At 46.4% G+C, this 22,123-nt stretch overlaps 1 protein-coding gene across 1 annotated transcript in view; it reads left to right on the top strand.

Annotated features, from left to right (window-relative positions):
• LOC142297249 (cyclic GMP-AMP synthase-like) overlaps window positions 1-22,123 on the top strand; it is a 76,503-nt gene that overhangs the window by 51,986 nt on the left and 2,394 nt on the right. Inside the window, exons 4-5 of the mRNA XM_075341505.1 lie at window positions 8,576-8,830; window positions 9,007-9,115. Coding sequence (XP_075197620.1) covers window positions 8,576-8,830; window positions 9,007-9,115 — 364 coding nt within the window. The remainder of the gene's footprint in view (window positions 1-8,575; window positions 8,831-9,006; window positions 9,116-22,123) is intronic.

Here is a 22,123-nt window from a genome sequence, read left to right on the forward strand (position 1 = left end):
ACATGTTGCTTCTTCAGCCCCACTCCTTTTAGCTGCCTTGGGCCCATAATCCACAGCTCTATTTCTGGCTTAGATCTTACTCACTACAGCTGTCTCTCTCATGTCAGGCTCACTCCTGAATGTTAAGGATCTGGATATATCTGCCATTTCTTTTCCAATAGTTCCAATCTTCTTCTGCCATACTGTTCACACTTGTAACTCCATCATTTTGTGCTCCATTGTTAACTTCCTCTGATAACCTCTGTCGCTACTTGTCTAGACTAGCAGTGGGGGAGTGAGTGTGGGCATCTGCCATCTTAGCTACATGTACTTGCATATCTCTCTATTCATTTATCTTTTATTTCAGGGGTATTTCACTTGTAGAAGGGTCAGGCTGGTGTGAAACTTTAGGATAAATCAGTAGCTGGAACTCGCATGATCTAATCTCCGACCTAGCCTGTATTACTTTCCTCCTCTTCATTGTTAGAGCTCGTGAGGTACTTGGAGCCAGAGCTGCCAGATGCTGTGCCATATTTCTGAGCATGTGCCAAAAAATAAATCAGCTGTATACCTGTTTTGGAGGATTGCTCATAGAGTTGCAACTCATCATAGTGTTGCTGTCTCCCCTCACACACTGCCTGCCTGCACCTTCACAGCTTCAGGTTACCTGTCATTTTGCTTGTCTTGCATCTCTGGCGCTCACTCCCTGCTGCTTGACAGGCAGGCGTGGCGCTAGGGAGAGCATACTAAGCACTTGCCAGGGGCCCCTTCCACAGTGGGGGCCACTTGCTTCTGCAGCTCCACCATGAAGTGAAGAAGATGCACAGCATTACTTACAGTTTATGCTGTGCATCCTCCCTAGTTCCAGAAAGTCACTCTCATCTTTCTGCCAATGTGGGGTCCAGAGCTGAGATTTTGGGAGGGTCTGGGTTCACAGCACAACAGAGTGCAACAATGAAAGTAAATAGCCTTCAGTTCATTCCCCTTCATGATGTCTGCAGGAGATAATTTTGACTGCCTGCATGACTGCCTTGGGATCAGATGGACCTGGTAAGGGAGGAATGACAAATGTAAAAAGAAGGTTAAAATGGATGTTCACCTCTAGGTACATTTTTCACCATCTGCCTCATATAGCCGCTGTATTACACTGTCTAATGCTGACTGCAAAATGAGTTAACAGGGTTCGCCACTTTATCTTTATTTTAACAAATATATATATATATATATATATATATATATATATCAGTACAGACCAAAAGTTTGGACACACCTTCTCATTCAAAGAGTTTTCTTTATTTTCATGACTCTGAAAATTGTATGTTCACCATATTGTTTGTTCATCAAAACTATGAACAAACACATGTGGAATGAAAGACTTAACAAAAAAGTGTGAAACAGCTGAAAATATGTCTTATATTCTAGGTTCTTCAAAGTAGCCATCTTTTGCTTTAATTACTGCTTTGCATACTCTTGGCATTCTCTTTGATTAGCTTCAACAGGTAGTCACCAGAAATGGTCTTCCAACAGTCTTGAAGGAGTTCCCATAGATGCTTAGCACTTGTTGGCTCTTTTGCCTTCACTTTGCAGTCCAGCTCACCCCAAATCATCTCGGTTGGGTCCAGGTCTGGTGACTGTGGAGGCTAGGTCATTTGGCATAGCACTCCACCACTCTCCTTCTTAGTAAAATAGCCCTTACACAGCCTGGATATGTGTTTGGGTGTCATTGTCCTGTTGAAAAATAAATGATGGTCCAACTAAACGCAAACCGGATGGAATAGCATGCCGCTGCAAGATGCTGTGGTAGCTATGGTGGTTCAGTATGCCTTCAATTTTGATTAAATCCCCAACAGTGTCACCAGCAAAGCACCCCCACACCATCACACCTCCTCTTCCATGCTTCACGGTGGGAACCAGGCATGTAGAGTTCATACGTTCAACTTTTCTGCGTCGCACAAAGACACAGTGGTTGGATCCAAAGATCTCAAATTTGCACTCATCAAACCAAAACACAGATTTCCACTGGTCTAAAGTCTATTCCTTGTGTTCTTTAGCCCAAACAAGTCTCTTCTGCTTGTTGCCTGTCCTTAGCAGGTTTCCTAGCAGCTATTTTACCATGAAGGCCTGCTGCACAAAGTTTCTTCTTAACAGTTGTTCTAGAGATGGGGTTGCAGCTAGAACTCTGTGTGGCATTGACCTGGTCTCTAATCTGAGCTACTGTTAACCTGCGATTTCTGAGGCTGGTGACTCGGATAAACTTATCCTCTGCAGCAGAGGTGACTCCTGGTCTTCCTTTCCAGGGGCGGTCCTCATGTGAGCCAGTAGTTTCTTTGTAGCGTTTGATGGTTTTTGCCACTGCACTTGGGGACACTTTCAAAGTTTTCCCAATTTTTCGGATGGACTGACCATCATTTCTTAAAGTAATGATGGCCACTCGTTTTTCTTTACTTAGCTGCTTTTTTCTTGCCATGACACAAATTCTAACAGTCTATTCAGTAGGACTATCAGCTGTGTATCCACCAGACTTCTGCATAACACAACTGATGGTCCCAACCCCATTTATAAGGCAAGAAATCCCACTTATTAAACCTGACAGGGCACACCTGTGAAGTGAAAACCTTTTCTGGTGCCTACTTTTGAAGCTGATCAAGAGAATGCCAAGAGTGTGCAAAGCAGTAATCAAAGCAAAAGGTGGCTGCTTTGAAGAACCTCTAATATAAGACATATTTTCAGTTGTTTCACACTTTTTTTGTTAAGTATTTCATTCCACGTGTGTTAATTCATAGTTTTGTCACCTTCAATGTGAATCTACAATTTTTAGAGTCATGAAAATATAGAAAACTCTTTGAATGAGAAAGTGTGTCCAAACTTTTGGTCTGTACTGTATATATATATATATATATATATATATATATATACATACTCACACACAGTATATAGTGCATTTGTGTAAAGATATATAGTATGTATAATCTTTGACATAGCATTTTAGAATGGAGGGAGAGCACTAAGCAGCAGTAGCAAGTAGTAGTAAGATAACATTATGTTACAATGTTACATATATCAGCAGGTAGAGGGATATGAGTCATCACAATTTTAGACAGAATGTACATTGAAAATGTGGCAAAGAAAGAATAGAAAAAAGTGGGCTCAGCACTGATATAAAAATATATAAAAAAACTTTTTATTGGAATCCGGTTAAAACATAGTCTGGGAACACGTTGTACACAATGAAGAGCAGGAAAAACTTTACGCGTTTCGGACAGGCTAATAATTTAAAACCAAAAAATGTCCTTAGTCATAAGATACCTGCAGAGCGGCCAGAAAGAGAATATATCCATGCTGCAGGAGAGGGGTGTTCCCTATCCAGCTGTAACGGAATGCAATCAAGGTTCAAATCCAAAAGCAGGGTTAATAGACTTAAAGGTAACAATTCTAATACAGGTCCCTAAAAAAAACGCATGGAAAAATATGAAAAGGAAAAAAAAAAAAAAAAGCACTTTAAATGAAATAAAGACATTATGAAATCTGTATCGCAATGTTAATATGTTAATCAGGTAAGGGGAATAGGGGGGGTGAAGGGAGAGGGGGACAAGGGAGGGAGGGGAAGCGGATGGAGGGGGGGTAGGGTTCCAGTTGTGGCTGTTTAATAATATAAATGCATGGAAATATGCATAAAAATACAAATACGCCCATATAAATTCCAGGCAACCATTCTATGTGTTTAATATACACGTATGGTTATAGTGCCTATGTTATTGCCTATCAGCCAAACCGACTAATCGCAAAAGTGCCTATATAATATAATATTTGTGGCTTTGCAGCGAAACATATGTGTCACTAAATATAAGAAAATGACAAAAAAAAAAAAAAAATGAATGTATATGGGAATCGCAAAGGTGTCACATTCGGACCATTGGAAACAGGGGGGGGGAGGGAGAATGGGGGAATGTGGGAGGGGGAGAAACTTATATATATATGTATACATATCAATATGTTGCACTTAAATCGGTGCCTGCTGGTAGGGACTTGTTTCACTAAATTATGTATCGCAGATCAGAGCGAAAGTTTAAACCCCCTGGGTGTCTAGAGTCCAATCTGAGTATCCATTTTGCCTCCACTTGCAAGAGGGTGGCAAACCGATCCCCCCCTCTAATTGATTTGGGGACATGTTCGATACCTGTCACTATCAAGGTTGACAAATCACCTCCATGTATATCTAAAAAGTGTCGCGTGAGCCCTGAAAGGGGGCGTTTCCTTCCGGACTCACTGGACAACAGGGATGAAGTTGAAGATGCAGCTCTTATGTGCTCAGCCAGACGTAACCTGAGGCATCTAGAGGTACAACCTACCGTATGTAGCTCTTAACACAGGAACAGCAGGAGGCTTTATATACAACAAATGTAGACACACAATTTATGAAAGATGTTATTTTGATGGCTTTGCCATTGGAATCCTCAAAATGTTGAGTGTGGCTCATATATCTGCAGAGTCCACATTTTTTAGAGCCACACCGGTATGAACCAGTGGTACTGAGCCAGGTTTGTACCCTATTTCCACCTAAAGCATAGAGGCTGGGAGAGACGGCATTGCCCACATGCTGGCACGTCTGGCTACCACATTGATTCCATGAGAGAGAATTTCATCAACATCCTTATCCTGCTGAAGTAATGGGATAAATTTAAGAACCACTTTTTTATGGCTGAAAAATCAGAGCTAAAAGGGGTCGAAAATGTGACACATTGTAACTGTTTCTGCAATCTAGGCTTATCCCTTAGTAACTCTGATCGTGATTTATTGTCTGCAATGCTGCATGCTCTCTTCAGAGAGGAATCAGAATACCCTCTCATTTTTAGTCTCCCTGTAATACGCATAGCCTCAGATGAATAAGAGGCTGCTGAGGAGCAAAGCCTTTTAGCCCTTAAGTATTCTCCAATGGGTAAATTCCGTGTGGTGTGGGAAATGTGGCAACTATCTGCGCGCAAGATTGTATTGACGCTTATTGCCTTGCGGTACAGTGTTGTGTCAATTTGGCCAGTGTTAGAATTGCCTGTGAGGGAAACATCCAAAAAGGGTGCAGTTTTATCGAAATAAGAAATGGAAAAGGACAAGTTAAATCGGTTGTTATTCAGGTATGCGTTTAAGCCATCTGTCACATCGGACGGATTAGTATCGTCCAGCCTCTCGCAAATAAAGATTTGATCATCTATGTAACGGGCGTACCACCGGATATGTTTGATGTAAGGGTTATCATCTATATAGATATGATGCTCCTCCCAATAGGACATGTACAAGTTCGCCAGGGCACACGAAAAACTTGCCCCCATCGGACAACCTGAAATCTGCAAATAAAAAATGCCATTAAATTGGAAAAAATTATGACTTAACAGAAAACCAGAAACTGTCAAAATAAATTCCTTGTGCATGTCATCAAAAGAGGTGTATTTATTCAAATGAAAAAATAACGCCTGTAAAGCCAAATCGTGTGGAATACTAGGGTAAAGAGAGTTCACATCACCCATAATCCAGAAGGAACGATCAGTCCACTTGATGTCCTGGAGGTTTTGCAACAAACATTTTGTATCCCTAACATAATCGGTGGTACGCTTGACAAGAGGCTGGAGGACACCGTCCACCCAACCCGACAGGTGGCTAGATAGGGAGCCTATACTGGCTACAATAGGCCGGAGGGGGGGGGGAAGTATTTTTATGGACTTTAGGAAGGCCATGGAATATGGGGCAGACAGGATTGTCGATCATGAGATATTCCTGTACCTTCTTAGAAATGATACCCCAATCAAACCCTTTCTGCAAAATATTGCTTAATTTTAAAGAAAAAACATTGAAAATGTGTTTTTATCTTCCCGGGATACCCCTTTGTGGAGACATGAAGGTCAGGGGGTGCTCTGATACACTGGCCTGGCTGTCTTTAAAAGGACTGCATGGGCTGGGACGCATCCCACTGAACGCCTGTACTCCTTCTCCATGAGGAGAACTCTACTCAGACAACACAGGGTGATGGTGCCACACTCTGGTAAGACGTTATAGGTTTACGCACAGTCAACAGCATATAGTACATTCACAGCAAGGACATGAGATGGTGCAAGTGATAGAGTCTCACTCTTCAGCTATCTCACCAGGGATTAGCGCATCTGCAACTTTTGGGCATCCAGGGCCAGTACCCCAGCCAGCAGCACCCCACTTTTTTAATAACTCACTGAGAGGAGATAGTTGCGGGCTTAGGAAGCTGACCAAGCACAGCTAGGTATGTGGCTAGGTGACCGGATTGTCCCCTGGCTTACCAGCTTCACCTTAACCCTAGCACAATCTGTATCACTCTCAATACATCACAACGTACTCTGTGGGCACTTGACTCAGCCCCCTCTTTTGATTGCCCTTTTGCACAGCTGCTATAATGTGTCTGCCAATCTTGAGGACTCATCATGCGGCAACTCACATGGTTTCTTCATAACAGTCCCTCACGCTTATGTGACGCCCTGGCCTATCAGGTCGTCACAGGGTATTGTGCAATCTGCCCTTTTGCACAGTATCCACCCTCCTTGGTTATGGATCCTGGTCCTTTGGTGTTGCTAACAGCTTGGCGAATCAAAATCCTAGGAACACTTCCCACTTGAACGAACCTACCAGACACACCATTGGGGGGCCTGAAGGGAATAGGGCCACCCACATGGGGTGTTGGTGAGGAGAAAGTGAGGACAGTGACAGTTGAGAGTTGAGAGTCGAAAGTTGAGTTGAGTGTGAAGGAGAGAGGAGGTGAAGTGGCTCTCGTGAGGAGAAGCCACGGAGGAGAGCTCCTGTGTACTAGGTGGCAGACGTTGGTCTGGGCCTGGTAGGAGCTGGAACCCAGTCGCAGGGGACAGTGTCAAGGGGCACGGACTGCCGAGGAGGGCAGCTGGCGGCCTTGAGCTATCACTGAGCAGGGGCCAGGGCAGAAAAGGGTACGTGGACCCCAGACTGGAAAGTAGCTTCATGCGTTCCAGTAATTTACCCGATGGGGGTGAAGACTTCAAGTGTCATCCCCAACCCGCTCCAAAATCGGGGTACTAGCACACCGATGGGATAGGACTTTCCCACTACAGTCCAAATAAATCCTACGCGTGAACCCTGAGAGCAAGCTCACTCCGTTAGCCATACAGGTGAGCGGGACTCGGAGAGTTTCATACCAACGGGTCCAATCGAGACTAAGGTGCCAGGGACAGGGCCACGGACCAACAGCAACACCAAGGGCACGGATCCAGGCATGCTCCCCGCAGGCTGCAGTGGTGTTCAGAATTCTCGTTTACAAGCTGTCGGTTTGGCTATTCTGGGACTGAGTGAGTACATTGGAAACCCCTGTTCCTATCCCCCCCATGGCACCCAAACACCATCCATCATCAATAAAAGTAGAAACAGAATAAATTGTTCAGCTCACCAATATTGCAGTCCCGCAGTGGAGATCCAGCACACGGATGGTTAGGAATCCAAGCAATAGCAATAAAGATGTAAAACTCATGATAATATATTGTATTGTATATTGTATTGCTACTTACTAATTGCGGACCTTTCAGGTGAGCAATTAGTAGTGGGTGGACTGCCTTCTTTAAGAAGGATCTGTTTAGTCACGGTTCAGACCATGATTAAGACAACTTGTTGAAACGCGTCACTCTGAACTGGGGCTAGAATTTACTTTTGCATGTCCCTGGATTTTTTATTCATTCTATTATTCCAATAAAGAAAGAAAAAACTTTTTTATTCAATATAAGTCTGCGCTGGATTAATACATCTTTATATCCATCATCAATGGGCCTCGGGACACAAACCCCCTAAACATCAGGCTGCCGCACCATTGTCACTGGGCTCCCGAACGGCAGCGGTGGTCCATCACCTTACCACGCACCGTGGGTGGCGTCACAAACTTTCCAAAAAACCCCTGTACATATCTCCCCCCCTTCTTTTAATCGAGTGGCCGCACGACCCCCGGGTCCGGAGACCCCTCGAGCAAACGCGGATCCGGATCCGAGCGGCAGCAGCCCGGATGGTTGCACGGGGGCAGGTACACTTAGTTGCCTTGCCATCAGGTATTACCATAAAAACTCCCATGGTGCGGTTACTTTGTTCACCCCTTTGTACTGTAGATAATCTTTGTCTATTTTGTTAATGCACTTATTGGAAAACATTTTTACTCCCCTCTATAATGGATTAATTGCCATCTCCCTATGCAATGGTGATACTCCCGTTCCAGGGACAAGCAGTTGTGTATGTTGGGGCTTCCTGATGCTTTGCTGCTTTGTGTCCTTGGGGTAGTAGATCATACGTGGCTAATGCTGGTCACCCTTGCTACTGCTGTAGCTGTCTGAGACAAACTGTCAATGCTGAGATCAATAGCTCTCCGTGCACCAGGCTTCACTGTCTGTATTTGTCTGACCTCTAGTAGTGGGAAACAAGAATCTTATGCTTTCTTTAAGTTTCCAGGGGCTTGGGCTTGCATTCTTATGCTGACACAACGTGGTCTTTGTTCCAGCCATGTCACCAGCAGCGTAACCCTTACTCCTACTGAGCTGCACCTTAGGCCTCAACTGTGTATTTATATTTCTTTTAGGAATGGACGATGTATATCTACATGCAAAAAATTCTCGGAGCCCTGCAGAAACTCTTACAATTAAAAATGAACCTCAAGACATATCAGTGGATCTTGTAATTGCCCTTAAAATAGTTAATGAGTGGCCTGAAGAAACTAATTCTGGAATGAACATTGATGACTGGCTTGGCATGAAAGTAAAACAGGAATATAAAAAAAGTCACTTCTACATGGTGCCCAAACAAGCAGTGACCAGAAACAAAACAATGAATGCAGGTAACATTTTTTTTCCCCCCAATTTATTATATCACTATATTGATAAAAGTTGTGCTTACTGTCAGGTTTACTCGTAGATTACAGTTCTAGTACTGAGGCATATTGTGATTAACTTATTGATAAGATCATTGTTGTATATACAATAGTGACATAGCTAAAAACGTTTATATTCATAGATATCTGGCGAATTTCATTTTCAAACATTGAGAAAAAAATAATAACCAATCATGGAAGTGAAAAAAACTGTTGTGGAAAGAGAGCAAGCAAAAAAAACTCGTGCTGCAGGTAAGTGGCAAATATTCCACTGCCTAAGCCCTCAAGTACTGTACAGTGAATGTGAAGGGGCTATATGTTGCTATATACACAATGTGATGTCCTAAGATGCTCTGCATCTCACCATATTTTGCAGCTATAACTTGATAATACAGCATTTTATGGAGCATGTTATCGTCAAATTAAGTATGAAATTGGAAGCATACGAGAGTACAGCAAGGCATTATAAGAAGTCTATTGGTTCTGTTTTATAACTGCTTCTCAGGAGGGTGTAGAAGTAAAAATGAGGCTGGAAAGGTACTTTAGGGCCTTCTTTTATAAGAATTATTATTTTCTTTCATCCAGATCTAAACATATAATCAAAAACCCTTAAAATTGGTCTACTGGAAGAGTACTCCTTAAGAAAAGAAGGCTTGTATAAAATGATTACTTAGGAATTTGGAGTCCTTGGATCCTTCTCTGCTCTGACCTTGACATCTTATCTGGGGGCAGAGTGGTGCAGGCAGGGCATTTGCCCTGTGTGCAGACGGTAAGGGGGCACTGTCGGGCTGCCTGATGCAGTGGTATGACATGTGTCCCTGAGGGCTATATTCTGCTGCCTCCTGGAATGGAATTTGGTCATTATCTGAGCAAGCTGTGAAGCCAACAGCTGGGTCAGAGAAGTTATAAGGGTACCTTCACACTTTAGCGATGCAGCAGCGATCCGACCAGCGATCTGACCTGGTCAGGATCGCTGCTGCATCGCTACATGGTCGCTGGTGAGCTGTCAAACAGGCAGATCTCACCAGCGACCAGTGACCAGCCCCCAGCCAGCAGCGACGTGCAAGCGACGCTGCGCTTGCACGGAGCCGGCGTCTGGAAGCTGCGGACACTGGTAACTAAGGTAAACATCGGGTATGGTTACCCGATGTTTACATTAGTTACCAGCGCACACCGCTTAGCTGTGTGTGCAGGGAGCAGGGAGCTGCGCACACTGAGCGCTGGCTCCTTGCTCTCCTAGCTACAGTACACATCGGGTTAATTAACCCGATGTATAATGCAGCTACATGTGCAGAGAGCAGGGAGCCGCGCACACTGCTTAGCGCTGACTCCTTGCTCTCCTAGCTACAGTACACATCAGGTTAATTAACCCGATGTGTACAGCAGCTACATGTGCAGAGAGCCGGAGCTGGCAGCACAGGCAGCGTGAGAGCGGCGGAGGCTGGTAACTAAGGTAAATATCGGGTAACCACCTTGGTTACCCGATGTGTATCTTGGTTACAGCTTAACGCAGCTGCCAGAAGCCGGCTCCTGCTCCCTGCTCGCTTCATTTGTCGCTCTCTCGCTGTCACACACAGCGATCTGTGTGTCACAGTGGGAGAGCGCCTTTGAAGAAAACGAACCAGGGCTGTGTGTAACGAGCAGCGATCTCGCAGCAGGGGCCAGATCGCTGCTCAGTGTCACACACAGCGAGATCGCTAATGAGGTCACTGCTGCGTCACAAAAAGCGTGACTCAGCAGCGATCTCGGCAGCGAGCTCGCTGTGTGTGAAGCACCCCTAACAGTTCGGCTCCTGTTTTTCAATTGTACTCCTTACCTTCAAGTGTAAGTACAATTGAAGCCCTGGCCACCATTATTTCCTGGTCAAGGCAATGTCAGCAGTATGATCAGGTCATCTGATCAAGCTGCTAATGTCACTCTAGGGGGAGAAATGTGTGAGAAATCAGTAAGCGGAAGTGTGAAGGGACAGTATGGGGAGAAGTGAGGGAGTAATGTGTGAGGAGACATTATAAGAGCAGAGAGATGTGTGATGAGACAGTATGGGAGGGAGGTAAAAATGTATGGGGTGACAGTATAGGGGGAGAAATCAGTAAGCGGAAGTATGAAGGGACAGTATGGGGAGAAATTGAGGTGAATAGAGTTTGAGGGTAAAGGTTTGAGGGGTGCACAATATAAACTTAAAGACTGGATAGTGTGGAGGGCAGTATAGAAAGAGGGAAACATGAGGACACAATTTGAGAGCACAGTATGGAAGGGACAGTATGCAGAGAAGTGGAAGTGTCAGGAGCAGGTACAGCATAAAGACAGGGTAGTACAGGAGAGGGACAATGTGAAGAGGTGGCCAATTATTGAAAGGAGTGGACAGTGTAGAGCCCATATACCATAAGAGGACATTTTTATTTTGTCCAAGGAGCACAATGAGGGGTAATTTTACAGGGGCACTTGTAGGCCAGATATTTTTTAACAGGAGTATTACAATGACAGTTATTTTTAATGGCACCTTGTCGGGATGTGCTGCAGACAACTGGAATAGAGGGAAGTCTGCAGAGATGAACTGTGGAAGTGAAAAGTCATCATGGCAGCTGGACAACATAGAGAAAAAAAGAAAGAGGACAAATCCAATCAGAGAAGATGTCACTTCTGAGGTACCTGCATGTAAATGTTTATTTGTCATATGGCTTGCATCTTATGAGTACTCTTGTTCCTGTATAGTTTGCATTCTGATGATGACTGATAACACTCCTAGTATTTGCTTACCATTGTATGCAATACTATTGTATTTCGGGCTGTCCTGACATTAGGTGGCAGACGGCAGAGCAGGGCCACAGGTGACGGAGATCCGGTCGCGGGAGACCTTAAGTGGACCGGTGCAGGGTTGTAGCCCGCCGGTGCCAACAGCGGGAATCCAGTCCGGAGGCTGTGTATAGTTGGGGTACCTGGACCCTAGGGCGAGGACAGCTGCAAGCACCTTTCCAATTAACCAGCAGGGGACAAGATTTCAAGTCTTGCCCCATTAGCAGCCCAGATAGAGTGAGACGGAAGCCCAATGCGGGGGATAGGGCGTCTGCAAGTGCCTGCAAAAATCCCAAGCGTTACATCTCGCGGGCGACAGCTCCCACAGCAAAGACACCGGGAGTGCACTTTTCCCGTTCCATTCGGACTAGTCAACACATGAGACACCAAACTAGAGTGCAGGAGGAAGGGCCCCTGTTCTGTTCACCGGTGTGCGGAACCCGAGCACACCCCTCCAGGGGCTACCGGTATCCGGCCGTTGGTTTACTATCTGGATTCTGTGTGATTCATTTCAAAACAGTGAGTACACCGGTATCATCCAGTCCAGCCCGGCAGACTGCATCCCAGCACTCCACCTGTCGTGAGCGGGGGCGCAGACCACGGCAAGGGGAAGCTACTCAAAACGCTCGGATCCGGGATCTTGGCTGTGGCTCGAGTGGCAACCGGACCCGGGGCTCTTGCAGTAGCCTGTCGCCCACGACGTAATAAAGGGGGTTATTTACAGGGGAGAGTTTGTGACGCCACCCGTGGGTTGCGGTGATGGTTGGTAACACCGCCGCTGCCTTTGTATGGGATGCCCGGGGCTGATGGAGCAGGGCAGCTGAATGGTATCCCCTCCACGGGTAGTGGAGGTTGTTCTGCCTTCTTTCACGTAACGCTGTGAATCTCCGGAATACAGCTAAACCCTCGTTCACATTTCAAATAAACAGACTGGAATTCAGTAGCCTTGATTTATTAGCTAATAACGTAAACATGATTGCAGTACGAGGAATATACAGTGAGTATATGAATATCCAAGATACAGGTGAATACGGCATATCCAAGATGCAGTTGAATACGGTATATGGAATACGGTATATCCAAGATACTGTTTTATACGGGTAAAAACTATAACAAGAAAATGATTACAGTCAGTACAGTGTTAATACAGAGTTAACATAGCATAACAGTACATGAGATACAGTTCTTATGAGAATGTAGGTGAAAGGTCACTGCATCTTCAATTCATATAAATCTTATCTATACAAACAAGGCAGGGATGACACTAAAGGTGTAGAATTACAATGTACAGTGCATTTACTAACTTTCCATCTAAGATTCTATCACTAACACATGTAATTTGCTTTGCTCACCGGATTACACTAGGCAGGGGTGAATGTACAGAGAGGTAAGTCGGCATGTCCTTTCCTGACAAATCTAAAGAGAAAATGGCTGCAGGCTTCTTCTCAGCTCAGGAAAGCATTCCTTACCCAGAATACATTCAGCTTAAAGGTAAACTCAGCAATTCAAAATAATAACAACGACCTCTAGAGGTTGTAACAGAAATTGCAATTAATGACTATTAGCAGGCTGCCATAAGGCAGAACACTCCCCGCTTGGCGTCAACGGATGCCACTATTTGGTTCTTTTGGGGAAATCAGTAACACAAGTTCGGTTACAGGCCTGAAGAACAGTTTGTTCTCCCCAAGCTTGCACACTCTGACCTCTACCTTACGTACTTTCCCATCCTTGCTGGGAAAAGGTTTGGTGACTAGGCCGAGTGGCCACTCATTCCGATGTGCTTGACTGTCTTTCACAAGTACAACATCGCCAGGTTTGAGGTATGGGTGGTCTTTCTGCCACTTCGTCCTGGTTTGCAGAGTGGAGAGGTACTGCCTTTTCCATCTGTCCCAAAAGACATTGGCTACATTTTGTATAATGCGGAGTATTACGATCTTAGCTCTTTCCAGATTAGAAGCGGTGACTGCATGCTTGCAGTGATGCCATCCTCTACAAGGTCTCTGACTTGTAGGTAGTGTTGTCTTATAGGACTGCACTACATGAAGTAGAAAGGCGATGGCACGAACGAGTGACTTCCAAGTCGAGAACCTGCTGAATCAATGAGATTTGAGGTGATTGCTTGAGGTCACTGCATGTAGAACAGACACTTGAAGACGAAGCTCTTCATCATCATCTGGGTCCACTAGCTCAAATGTATCAGACTCTCTGATGTCAGGCATCGAACGGTGCAAGAAGGCAGGACCTGTGAACCATGTAGTGTCTCTCAGATGACTTGGTACAACGGATCTAGTCGCGTGGTCTGCAGGATTGTGATGGGTAGACACGTAGTGCCATTGACTAGGGCAAGTGGATCTTCTTATCCTTAGTACCCGGTTGCTGACGTAGACATAGAAGCGTCGCGATTCATTGCAGATATACCCAAGTACCACTTTTCTGTCTGTATAAAATTCGACGTTTTTGATCTCCAGACTCATCCCATCTGAGATAAATTCGGCCAATTCAACCGCGAGGACGGCAGCGCAGAGCTCAAGTCTGGGTATCGTGTGTTCACGGAGTGGCGCCAGTTTTGCCCGGCTCATAACGAAACCGATGTGGCTCTGTGTTCATTTGCATCTGTGGTTTTGAGGTACGCTACTGCTGCGATCGCTTTGACTGATGCGTCACAGAAGACACAAAGTTTTTGTGTTTTTACTTCCGTGGATGGCACAGGAGCATACGGTCGTTTTACACGAAGGTCGGTCAAGGCTTCGAGAGACTTCCTCCACTCAGTCCACAGATCTGCTTTTTCTGCTGGAAGTGGGTCGTCCCAATCAGATGTCTCTTGGGTGAAGTCCCTTAGCATCATCTTGCCTTGGATGGTTACTGGAGTCACGAATCCCAATGGGTCGTACAAGCTATTCACAAAAGAAAGAACTCCTCTGTGCGTGAAGGGTTTCTCGTCTTTATTGATCTGAAAGGTGAAGGCATCCGTCTTCAAATCCCATAGCAATTATTGGCTCCGCTGCATAGGAAGGGAGTCAATGCTTAGGTCTAAGTCCTTTAGATCGTTAGAATAGTCTTGAGAGGGAAAGGCTTCCATCAATTCTCGGCTGTTGGAGGCAATTTTATGCAACCTCAGGTTAGACAGAGCAAGCATTTCTTGAGCCCTTTTTAGCAGCCTGATCGCAGCCTCAGTTGTTGGTGTGGACTTCAGGCAGTCGTCTACATAGAAGTCTTTTTCTACGAAGGATCTGACATCTGACCCATACTTTTCTTCACCCTCTTTGGCGGAATTTCTGAGGCCGTAGATAGCGACTGCTGGGGAAGGACTGTTCCCGAAGATGTGTACCCTCATCCGGTACTCTGCAATGTCTTTATCGGGGTCATTGTCGCGATACCAGAAGAACCTCAAATAGTTTCTGTGTTCCTCTTTGATGAGAAAACAGTGGAACATCTGTTGTATGTCAGCCATGAATGCCACTGAATCCTTGTGGAAACAGAGTAGTACTTCTAGCAGTCTGTTGTTGAGGTCTGGGCCCGACAATAGGACATCATTCAACGAGACGTCTTCACATTTGGCGCTCGAGTCGAGTACCACTCTTATCTGGCCTGGCTTTTTGGGATGGTACACACCGAAGATAGGTAAGTACCAACACTCCTCGGAGTCTTGAAGTGCGGGTGCGACCTCCGTGTGGTTGTTCTGTAAGATCTTCTCCATGAATGTAAAGAAGTGTTCTTTTGTCTCAGGTGACCTCTGAAGTTTCTGCTTGAGGGAGATGAAGCGATTGTAGACCATTTCCCTGTTGTTTGGTAGGCGTCGTCTCCGAGGTTGAAATGGTAGTGGTGCAACCCAACTGTTTGATTTGTCTTTGACTATTTCCCGATCCATGGTGTCCAAGAACATCCTATCTTCTATGGACATCGCTGTCTTGTTGTCTTCCTTTGTCCTGTGGAAGACTGCACACCCTATGTGGTCTTGTTCACCTTCACAAGCGTGGTCTTCGTTGGAAGGAACTGAGAAAGGGCAAGGCAGAGGTGTGCTGCACGGTAACTCCTTTACCAGCAGACTATTCTGACATGGCTGGAAGAGAGACGGGCGTCCATTTTCTAATGTATTGGTGAGCATACTGTTGACTGAGGTCGGCTTGTGTGCTCCTCCTAGACAGACGTCTCCTATAATGACCCATCCAAGATCAAGCTTCTGGGCGTATGGAGCATTTTGGAAGCCGTTGATGTATTCTCCAGTCTTGTGAACTCGTAGTATATCTGTTCCCAAGAGTAAAGCTATTGGGGTTTCTGGGTCCAACTCAGGTATCAGGTGAGCTACATGCTTCAGATGGGGGTGATGAGCAGCTACCTCCGGTGAAGGTATCTCAGACCTGTTGTCGGGAATCTGATTGCACTCCAGTATGGTGGGTAATGATAGACAGATCCGGCCATCTACAGACTCCACTTTGTATACGGTTGCTTTCCTCCCCACCATCTCGACAGTACCTGCGCATTTCTTCAAGGAATAGGGAGAACCGGGGCCTACAATGCTGAAGTTGTTGAAGAAGATGGACGTGCCTAGCGATCTGTTGCTCTGGTCATCCAGGATATGGCCTGCTGGGTAGACTCGGACAAGGCAGATTTTTGATCAGGATCTTCCTCCTACGGGTCCTCTGCAGATCTCAGTACATTGAGAGGTGACCTCAGGGGAGTCCACATCAGTATCCTTCTGCTTGGCATTGTGCTCCTCTGCTTGTGACAACACTCGTGGGGGTGGTCCAGGGTGTAAGGCTGTATTGTGATCCGTGCTGCTGCATTCTGCACATTTCACGCTAGCTTCACAATTCCTGGCGAGGTGTGATGTTGTAGCACAGCATTTGAAGCAGATGTTGTTTTCCTTGAGGAAACCTTTGCGATCTTCTAAAGACTTCTCCCTGAAGGCTCTGCATTTTAGTAGCGGATGCGGTTTCTTGTGTAGCAGACACTGCTTACTGACATCTTGAGGTCTGTTCTCTTCTGGAGGTGGCTTACTAGCATGTTGAGAAGGTCCTGTGGAAACAATGTTAGTTTTATGGACTGTCACGGGTGTCCTACTGAGTTTGACACCGGGGGTAGTGGGACACGACAGGGTGAAGTCAAAACTGGGGTCATTTCTGACTTTAGCTTGTTGAACAACAAAATTTACAAATACAGTGAAAGGAGGAAAAGGCACATTATGAATTTGTTTGTGCCGTGAACCACATGTGACCCCCTTTTCTTGTAGGTTGTAAGGAAGTTTCTGCACTATCGGATTAACTCCCCTGGCAGTGTCCAGGAAAGCCAATCCGGGCAAATTTCCTTCCTCCTGGGCAACCTGTAACTCTATCAACAAATCACTCAGTTCTCTAAGTTTTTGATAACCTTTAGGCCTTATCTTAGGAAAACCATCAATTCTTTGGTATAAAGCATTTTCAATGGCTTCTATGGACCCATAGCATTCATCAAGTCTTTCCCACACCTTATGTAGGCCTGTGGCTGGATGCTTTATAATAATGTCTCTTAGTCGTTTGGCGTGCTCAGCCGACTCATTCCCAAGCCACTTTACTAGGAGATCTAACTCCTCGCTACAAGAAAGGTCAAGACCCTGAAGGGTATTCTGGAACGAGGCTCGCCATGACCTATAGTTCTCAGATTTGTCAGTGAACTTTACAAGTCCCTTGGTAACCAGTTCTCGGCGATCAAAGAACTTTGCAAAGACCATGGTAGCTTGGTTGATGCTGGTGCGAGCTGGTGTGTTATACTCATGTCTAATGTGTGGTGTATCACCATACATTTTAGGGGCTTCAGTCTCAGGGTAGTCTGTATAATACCATTCTGAAGCAAAGGGTGTCCCTCTAATTCGAGATGGAGGTGATACCTTCTGTTCTGTAGAACTGTAGTTGTAGTCGACGTCGACCTGCTGCATACTTTCTTGCTTACAGTACTGCAGTTCGGGATGAAGTCTCTGGTAGTCGATATAAGCTGATCGATGTCATGGATCAGGGTTGTTATCCGTTCCGGGATGCTGGTGGACATACTCTGAGACGCGTCGGGTTGCTGCGTTCCTCGGATTCAGAATACTCCACGGCCTCCAGGAACTCTGCTTTGGCTATTACCGCTGCTGCCTCCTTTTCTGCAATAAGTTTGTCCAGAGAGGCCTGCAGGCGTGCTTTTTCGGCTTCTTGTTCAGCTACCAAGCGTGTTCTGTCTGCTTGCAGGAGTGCACTTTCTGCTTCTCGATCTGCTTGTCTTAGCTTTAGTTGCATCTCTTGTGCAGCAAAGGTGGATTTTACTTTTGCAGCCTCAGCTTCTGCATGAGTAAGAGCAGCAAACTCTTTCACTGAAGACTTGTTAGAGCAGCTTGCTTGGGACCTTGTCCTGACTGAGGGTGCTCGGGATGCAGACATTGTGCACTCAGCTGTGGATTGATGATAACTTGGGCGGAAAAGCTGGGTCTATACGTGAATGGGTGCTGCGTGGCAGGAAAGGTGTCGTGCTTGCTGGGGAGGGCTGCGGTCTTGATCCCTGCGGCTGTATGGCGGCTGCTGTAGTACCCGTATGCGGTGCAGTGTGGGTGATAGCGGTCCCATGCAGTCTATTCAACTACCGCCTGCGGTCAGTGTCCGTTTTTACTGTTCTGCCTTCTTTCACGTAACGCTGTGAATCTCCGGCATACAGCTAAACCCTCGTTCACATTTCAAATAAACAGACTGGAATTCAGTAGCCTTGATTTATTAGCTGGTAACGTGAACTTGATTGCAGTACGTGGAATATACAGTGAGCATATGAATATCCAAGATACAGGTGAATACGGTATATCCAAGATGCAGTTGAATACGGTATACGGAATACGATATATCCAAGATACTGTTTAATACGGGTAAAAACTATAACATGAAAATGATTACAGTCAGCACAGTGTTAACAGAGTTAACATAGCATAACAGTACATGAGATACAGTTCTTATGAGAATGTAGGTAAAAGGTCACTGCATCTTCAATACATAGAAATCTTATCTATACAAACAAGGCAGAGATGACACTAAAGGTGTACAGTGCATTTACTAACTCTTCCATCTAAGATTCTATAACTAACACATGTAATTTGCTTTGCTCACCGGATTATACTAGGCAGGGGTGAATGTACAGAGAGGTAAGTCGGCATGTCCTTTCCTGACAAATCCAAAGAGAAAATGGCTGCAGGCTTCTTCTCAGCTCAGGGAGGCATTCCTTACCCAGAATACATTTAGCTTAAAGGGAAACTCAGCAATTCGAAAGAATAACAACGACCTCCATAGGTTGTAACAGAAATTGCAATGAATGACTATTAGCAGGCTGCCATAAGGCAGAACAGAGGTGTAGTCCCGGGGCCCAGGTGTAGGTGGGGTGCAGTGCTGAGGCGTAGTTTGCAGGCTGGACCGGATGACACCGGTCTACTCACTGTTGTTAAATAAACCACACAAAGTCCAAGTAGTAAACCAAGTGCCGGATACTGATAGCCTCCAGAGGGTGTGCTCGGGTCCCGCACACCGATGAACAGATCAGGGGCCCTTCCTCCTGCACTTCTAGTTTTGTGTCTTGTATGTTGACTAGTCCGCATGGAACGGGAAAAGTCCACTCCCAGTGTCTTTGCTGTGGGAGCTGTTGCCCGCGAGATCTGACCCTTGGGATCTTTGCAGGCACTTGCAGATGCCCTATCCCTCGCATTGGGCTCTATCTGGGCTACTCGTGGGACAAGATCTGGAACCTTGTCCCATGCTGGCTAATTGACAAGATGCTTGCAGCTGTCCTCGCCCTAGGGTCCAGGTACTCTGACTGTGCACAGCCTCGGGACCGGATTCCCGCTGTCGACACCGGCGGGCTACAACACTGCCCCGGTCCACTTAAGGTCTCCCGTGACCGGATCTCCGTCCTCTGTGGCCCTGCTCTGCCGTCTGCCACCTAGTCAGCTCAGGTAGTCCGGTAGTCCGGGAGCTACAACCCCCGACTACCACTTCACTCCTCTCACTTTCACTCTCTAGGCTTAACTGTCTTCTTCGCTCCCCTGACACCTCAGGACCCCTAGGTGGGCGTCACCATCTGCCTGGCCCCGTCCACTGGTGTCCCTATCGTCCTGGGGAGTGACTAGGCTTTTGTACGTGTGTGTGGGGTTGTGTTGGAAGGCCAAGGAGGAGGGAATCCTGCATCTGGAAGATGGATGCAGTCTTCTGTGACAACCTGATTTTGTCAGGGCGTCACACACCTACACCTGGGCCTCGGGACAACACCTCCCCTACCCGTGGAGGGGATACCATCCTGCTGCCCCGCTCCATCAGCCCCGGGCACCCCATAGCAAAGCAGCGGCGGTGTCACCAACAATTACCGCGACCCACGGGTGGCGTCACTGACAAACTCTCCCCTGTAAATAACCCCCCTTCTTTTCAGTTGTGGGTGACGGACTGCTACGCGAGCCTGAGTCCGGCTGCCACTCGAGCCACAGCAACCGCCCGGATCCGAGCGTCCCGAGCAGCCCCCCTGCAGTGGTCTGTTTCACGCCCGCAACACATGTAAGGGGATGGTCACCATGGGAATGAGTCCCTGGGATTACCCAGCCTGGTGGGAGGCAACAGAATGAACAGGAAGCAGTCTGTCAGAATGTAGTGAGGATGAAAAGACGTGCCTCTAGCTGGGTCTGTGTAACGGTGACCTGGGGGCACGGGAATCAGGTTGCCAGCATAGGAGCAAATAAGGACCTCTGGGCAGGAGTCAAGACCCCAGGGACGGTACGAGGGAGCACCTCTAGAACCTGGGCACGCGCGGGGCACAGGGCCCTAGGTCAGGCGTCAGTTTCATACGGCCTGGCAATTACCTGCATGGTGACGGCTTTCCAGGGGCCTTACTGACCTTACAGATCCGGGGGCATCAGCAGTAAACTAGGATCGGGGTTCGGACACTTACCTCCCCGCAGGGTCTGCACTGCTAGCCGAACGGACAGACCATTGTATCACAGCTGGGGGACCCCCAAAGTTCCAGGCTTAGGGGTCTCAACTAAACTGAGAGTGTTGGGGATAGAGCACCCAGGTCACCAACTGGCACTGGCAATACGGGACCGGAACCATCACCCGAGGGTCCACAGTAAGTAGAGACTGTTAAAGACAACCTGGTATGGCCTCCGTTATTGCCCCCGTTACATTTCCCAGGCACAGCCCTACCTGTGGAGGGCCTACCATCACAGCTGCCACTACCATCAGCCCTGAGAGTACCCACATTCAGCAGCGGCGGTTCTCCATCCTTAACCGCAACCCGCAGGTGGCATCACATGACAAAAACTCTTTACTCCCCTGTAAATACTCCCATTAACAAAAGGGGCCCAGAGCACGGGACCGGGCAATGGCCACTAGAGTGACATCCCCATTTGTTACTGCCCGGGACCGAGTACCCCCTTCTCTGGGCGCCACATATTCATGTACTGATGGTCATCCTGGGGATGTATTAATATACCAATGGTGTTCTGGGGCTGTATTCATGTACTGATGCTGGTTCCGGTGATGTATTTCTGTACTGATTGTGGGTGTGCTGATGTATTTCTGTACTAATAAAGGTTTTTGTCACTCTGTACTCTAAGATGTACAATAGCAGTACAGCGCAGTAATGTGGGACTGAGAGGATTCCTGAAACTATCTGAGAAGGTAGTTAGCTGGTAAACCACTAGGGGGCGTAAAAGTGGAGGAAACGTATGAGCAGGGAATTCCCTAGCAGAGGTAATCCTAGTCAAGCCCACCAGATGGCAGTAGAATCGTCAGAAAGCCGTGTCACAACATGAGGTCTTGTAAGTACACAAGGGCAAAGTCTAAACGTGGTCAGAGGGAAGCAAATAGTCAGTAGCCGGGAAATCAGAGCCTAGAAGCAAGGCGGAGTGGGAAGACAAGACAGAATTAAGGTAAACAGATAAGGAACGAACAGGGAGACAGAGGGAGAGACACTGATGGAAACAGACAACAGAGGAGGTTAACAGGTCAGGTGAACACGGAGGTCAGGAGGGGGAAGGGCAGACAACAGGTCACTCAAGAGCAGAACACAGCAGATCCAGAAATATCACTGGCGAAGTCCAAGAGAAACAGTGCCCTAATAAAGCAGCCTGACCTCCAGAACGAGGCAGAAAGGATTAACCCCTAACGTGACCTGCATCAGAAGTGAAACTAAATAAAAGGCTCAGCTCCAGCTGAGCCAGGAGTCAATCATGACAGTTCTGGTGCTGTATTCATATACTGATTGTGTTTTTGGTGATATATTCATGTACTGCTGGTGGTTCTGGTGATGTAATTCTATACTGTAAATGGTTCTGGTGATATATTCTTGTGCTGTTATTGGTTCTAATTCTGTACAAATACAACAATCCATAACTTGTAAGATTAAGTTATACATGGTTATAATAATAATGTATTGTGCTGTCTGACAAATTAAGGGTTACTACATTTTTATTTATGTTAAAGGGGTTGTCCA

This window comes from Anomaloglossus baeobatrachus, chromosome 3 (assembly GCF_048569485.1).
Source record: "Anomaloglossus baeobatrachus isolate aAnoBae1 chromosome 3, aAnoBae1.hap1, whole genome shotgun sequence".
NCBI classification, from domain to species: Eukaryota; Metazoa; Chordata; class Amphibia; order Anura; family Aromobatidae; genus Anomaloglossus; species Anomaloglossus baeobatrachus.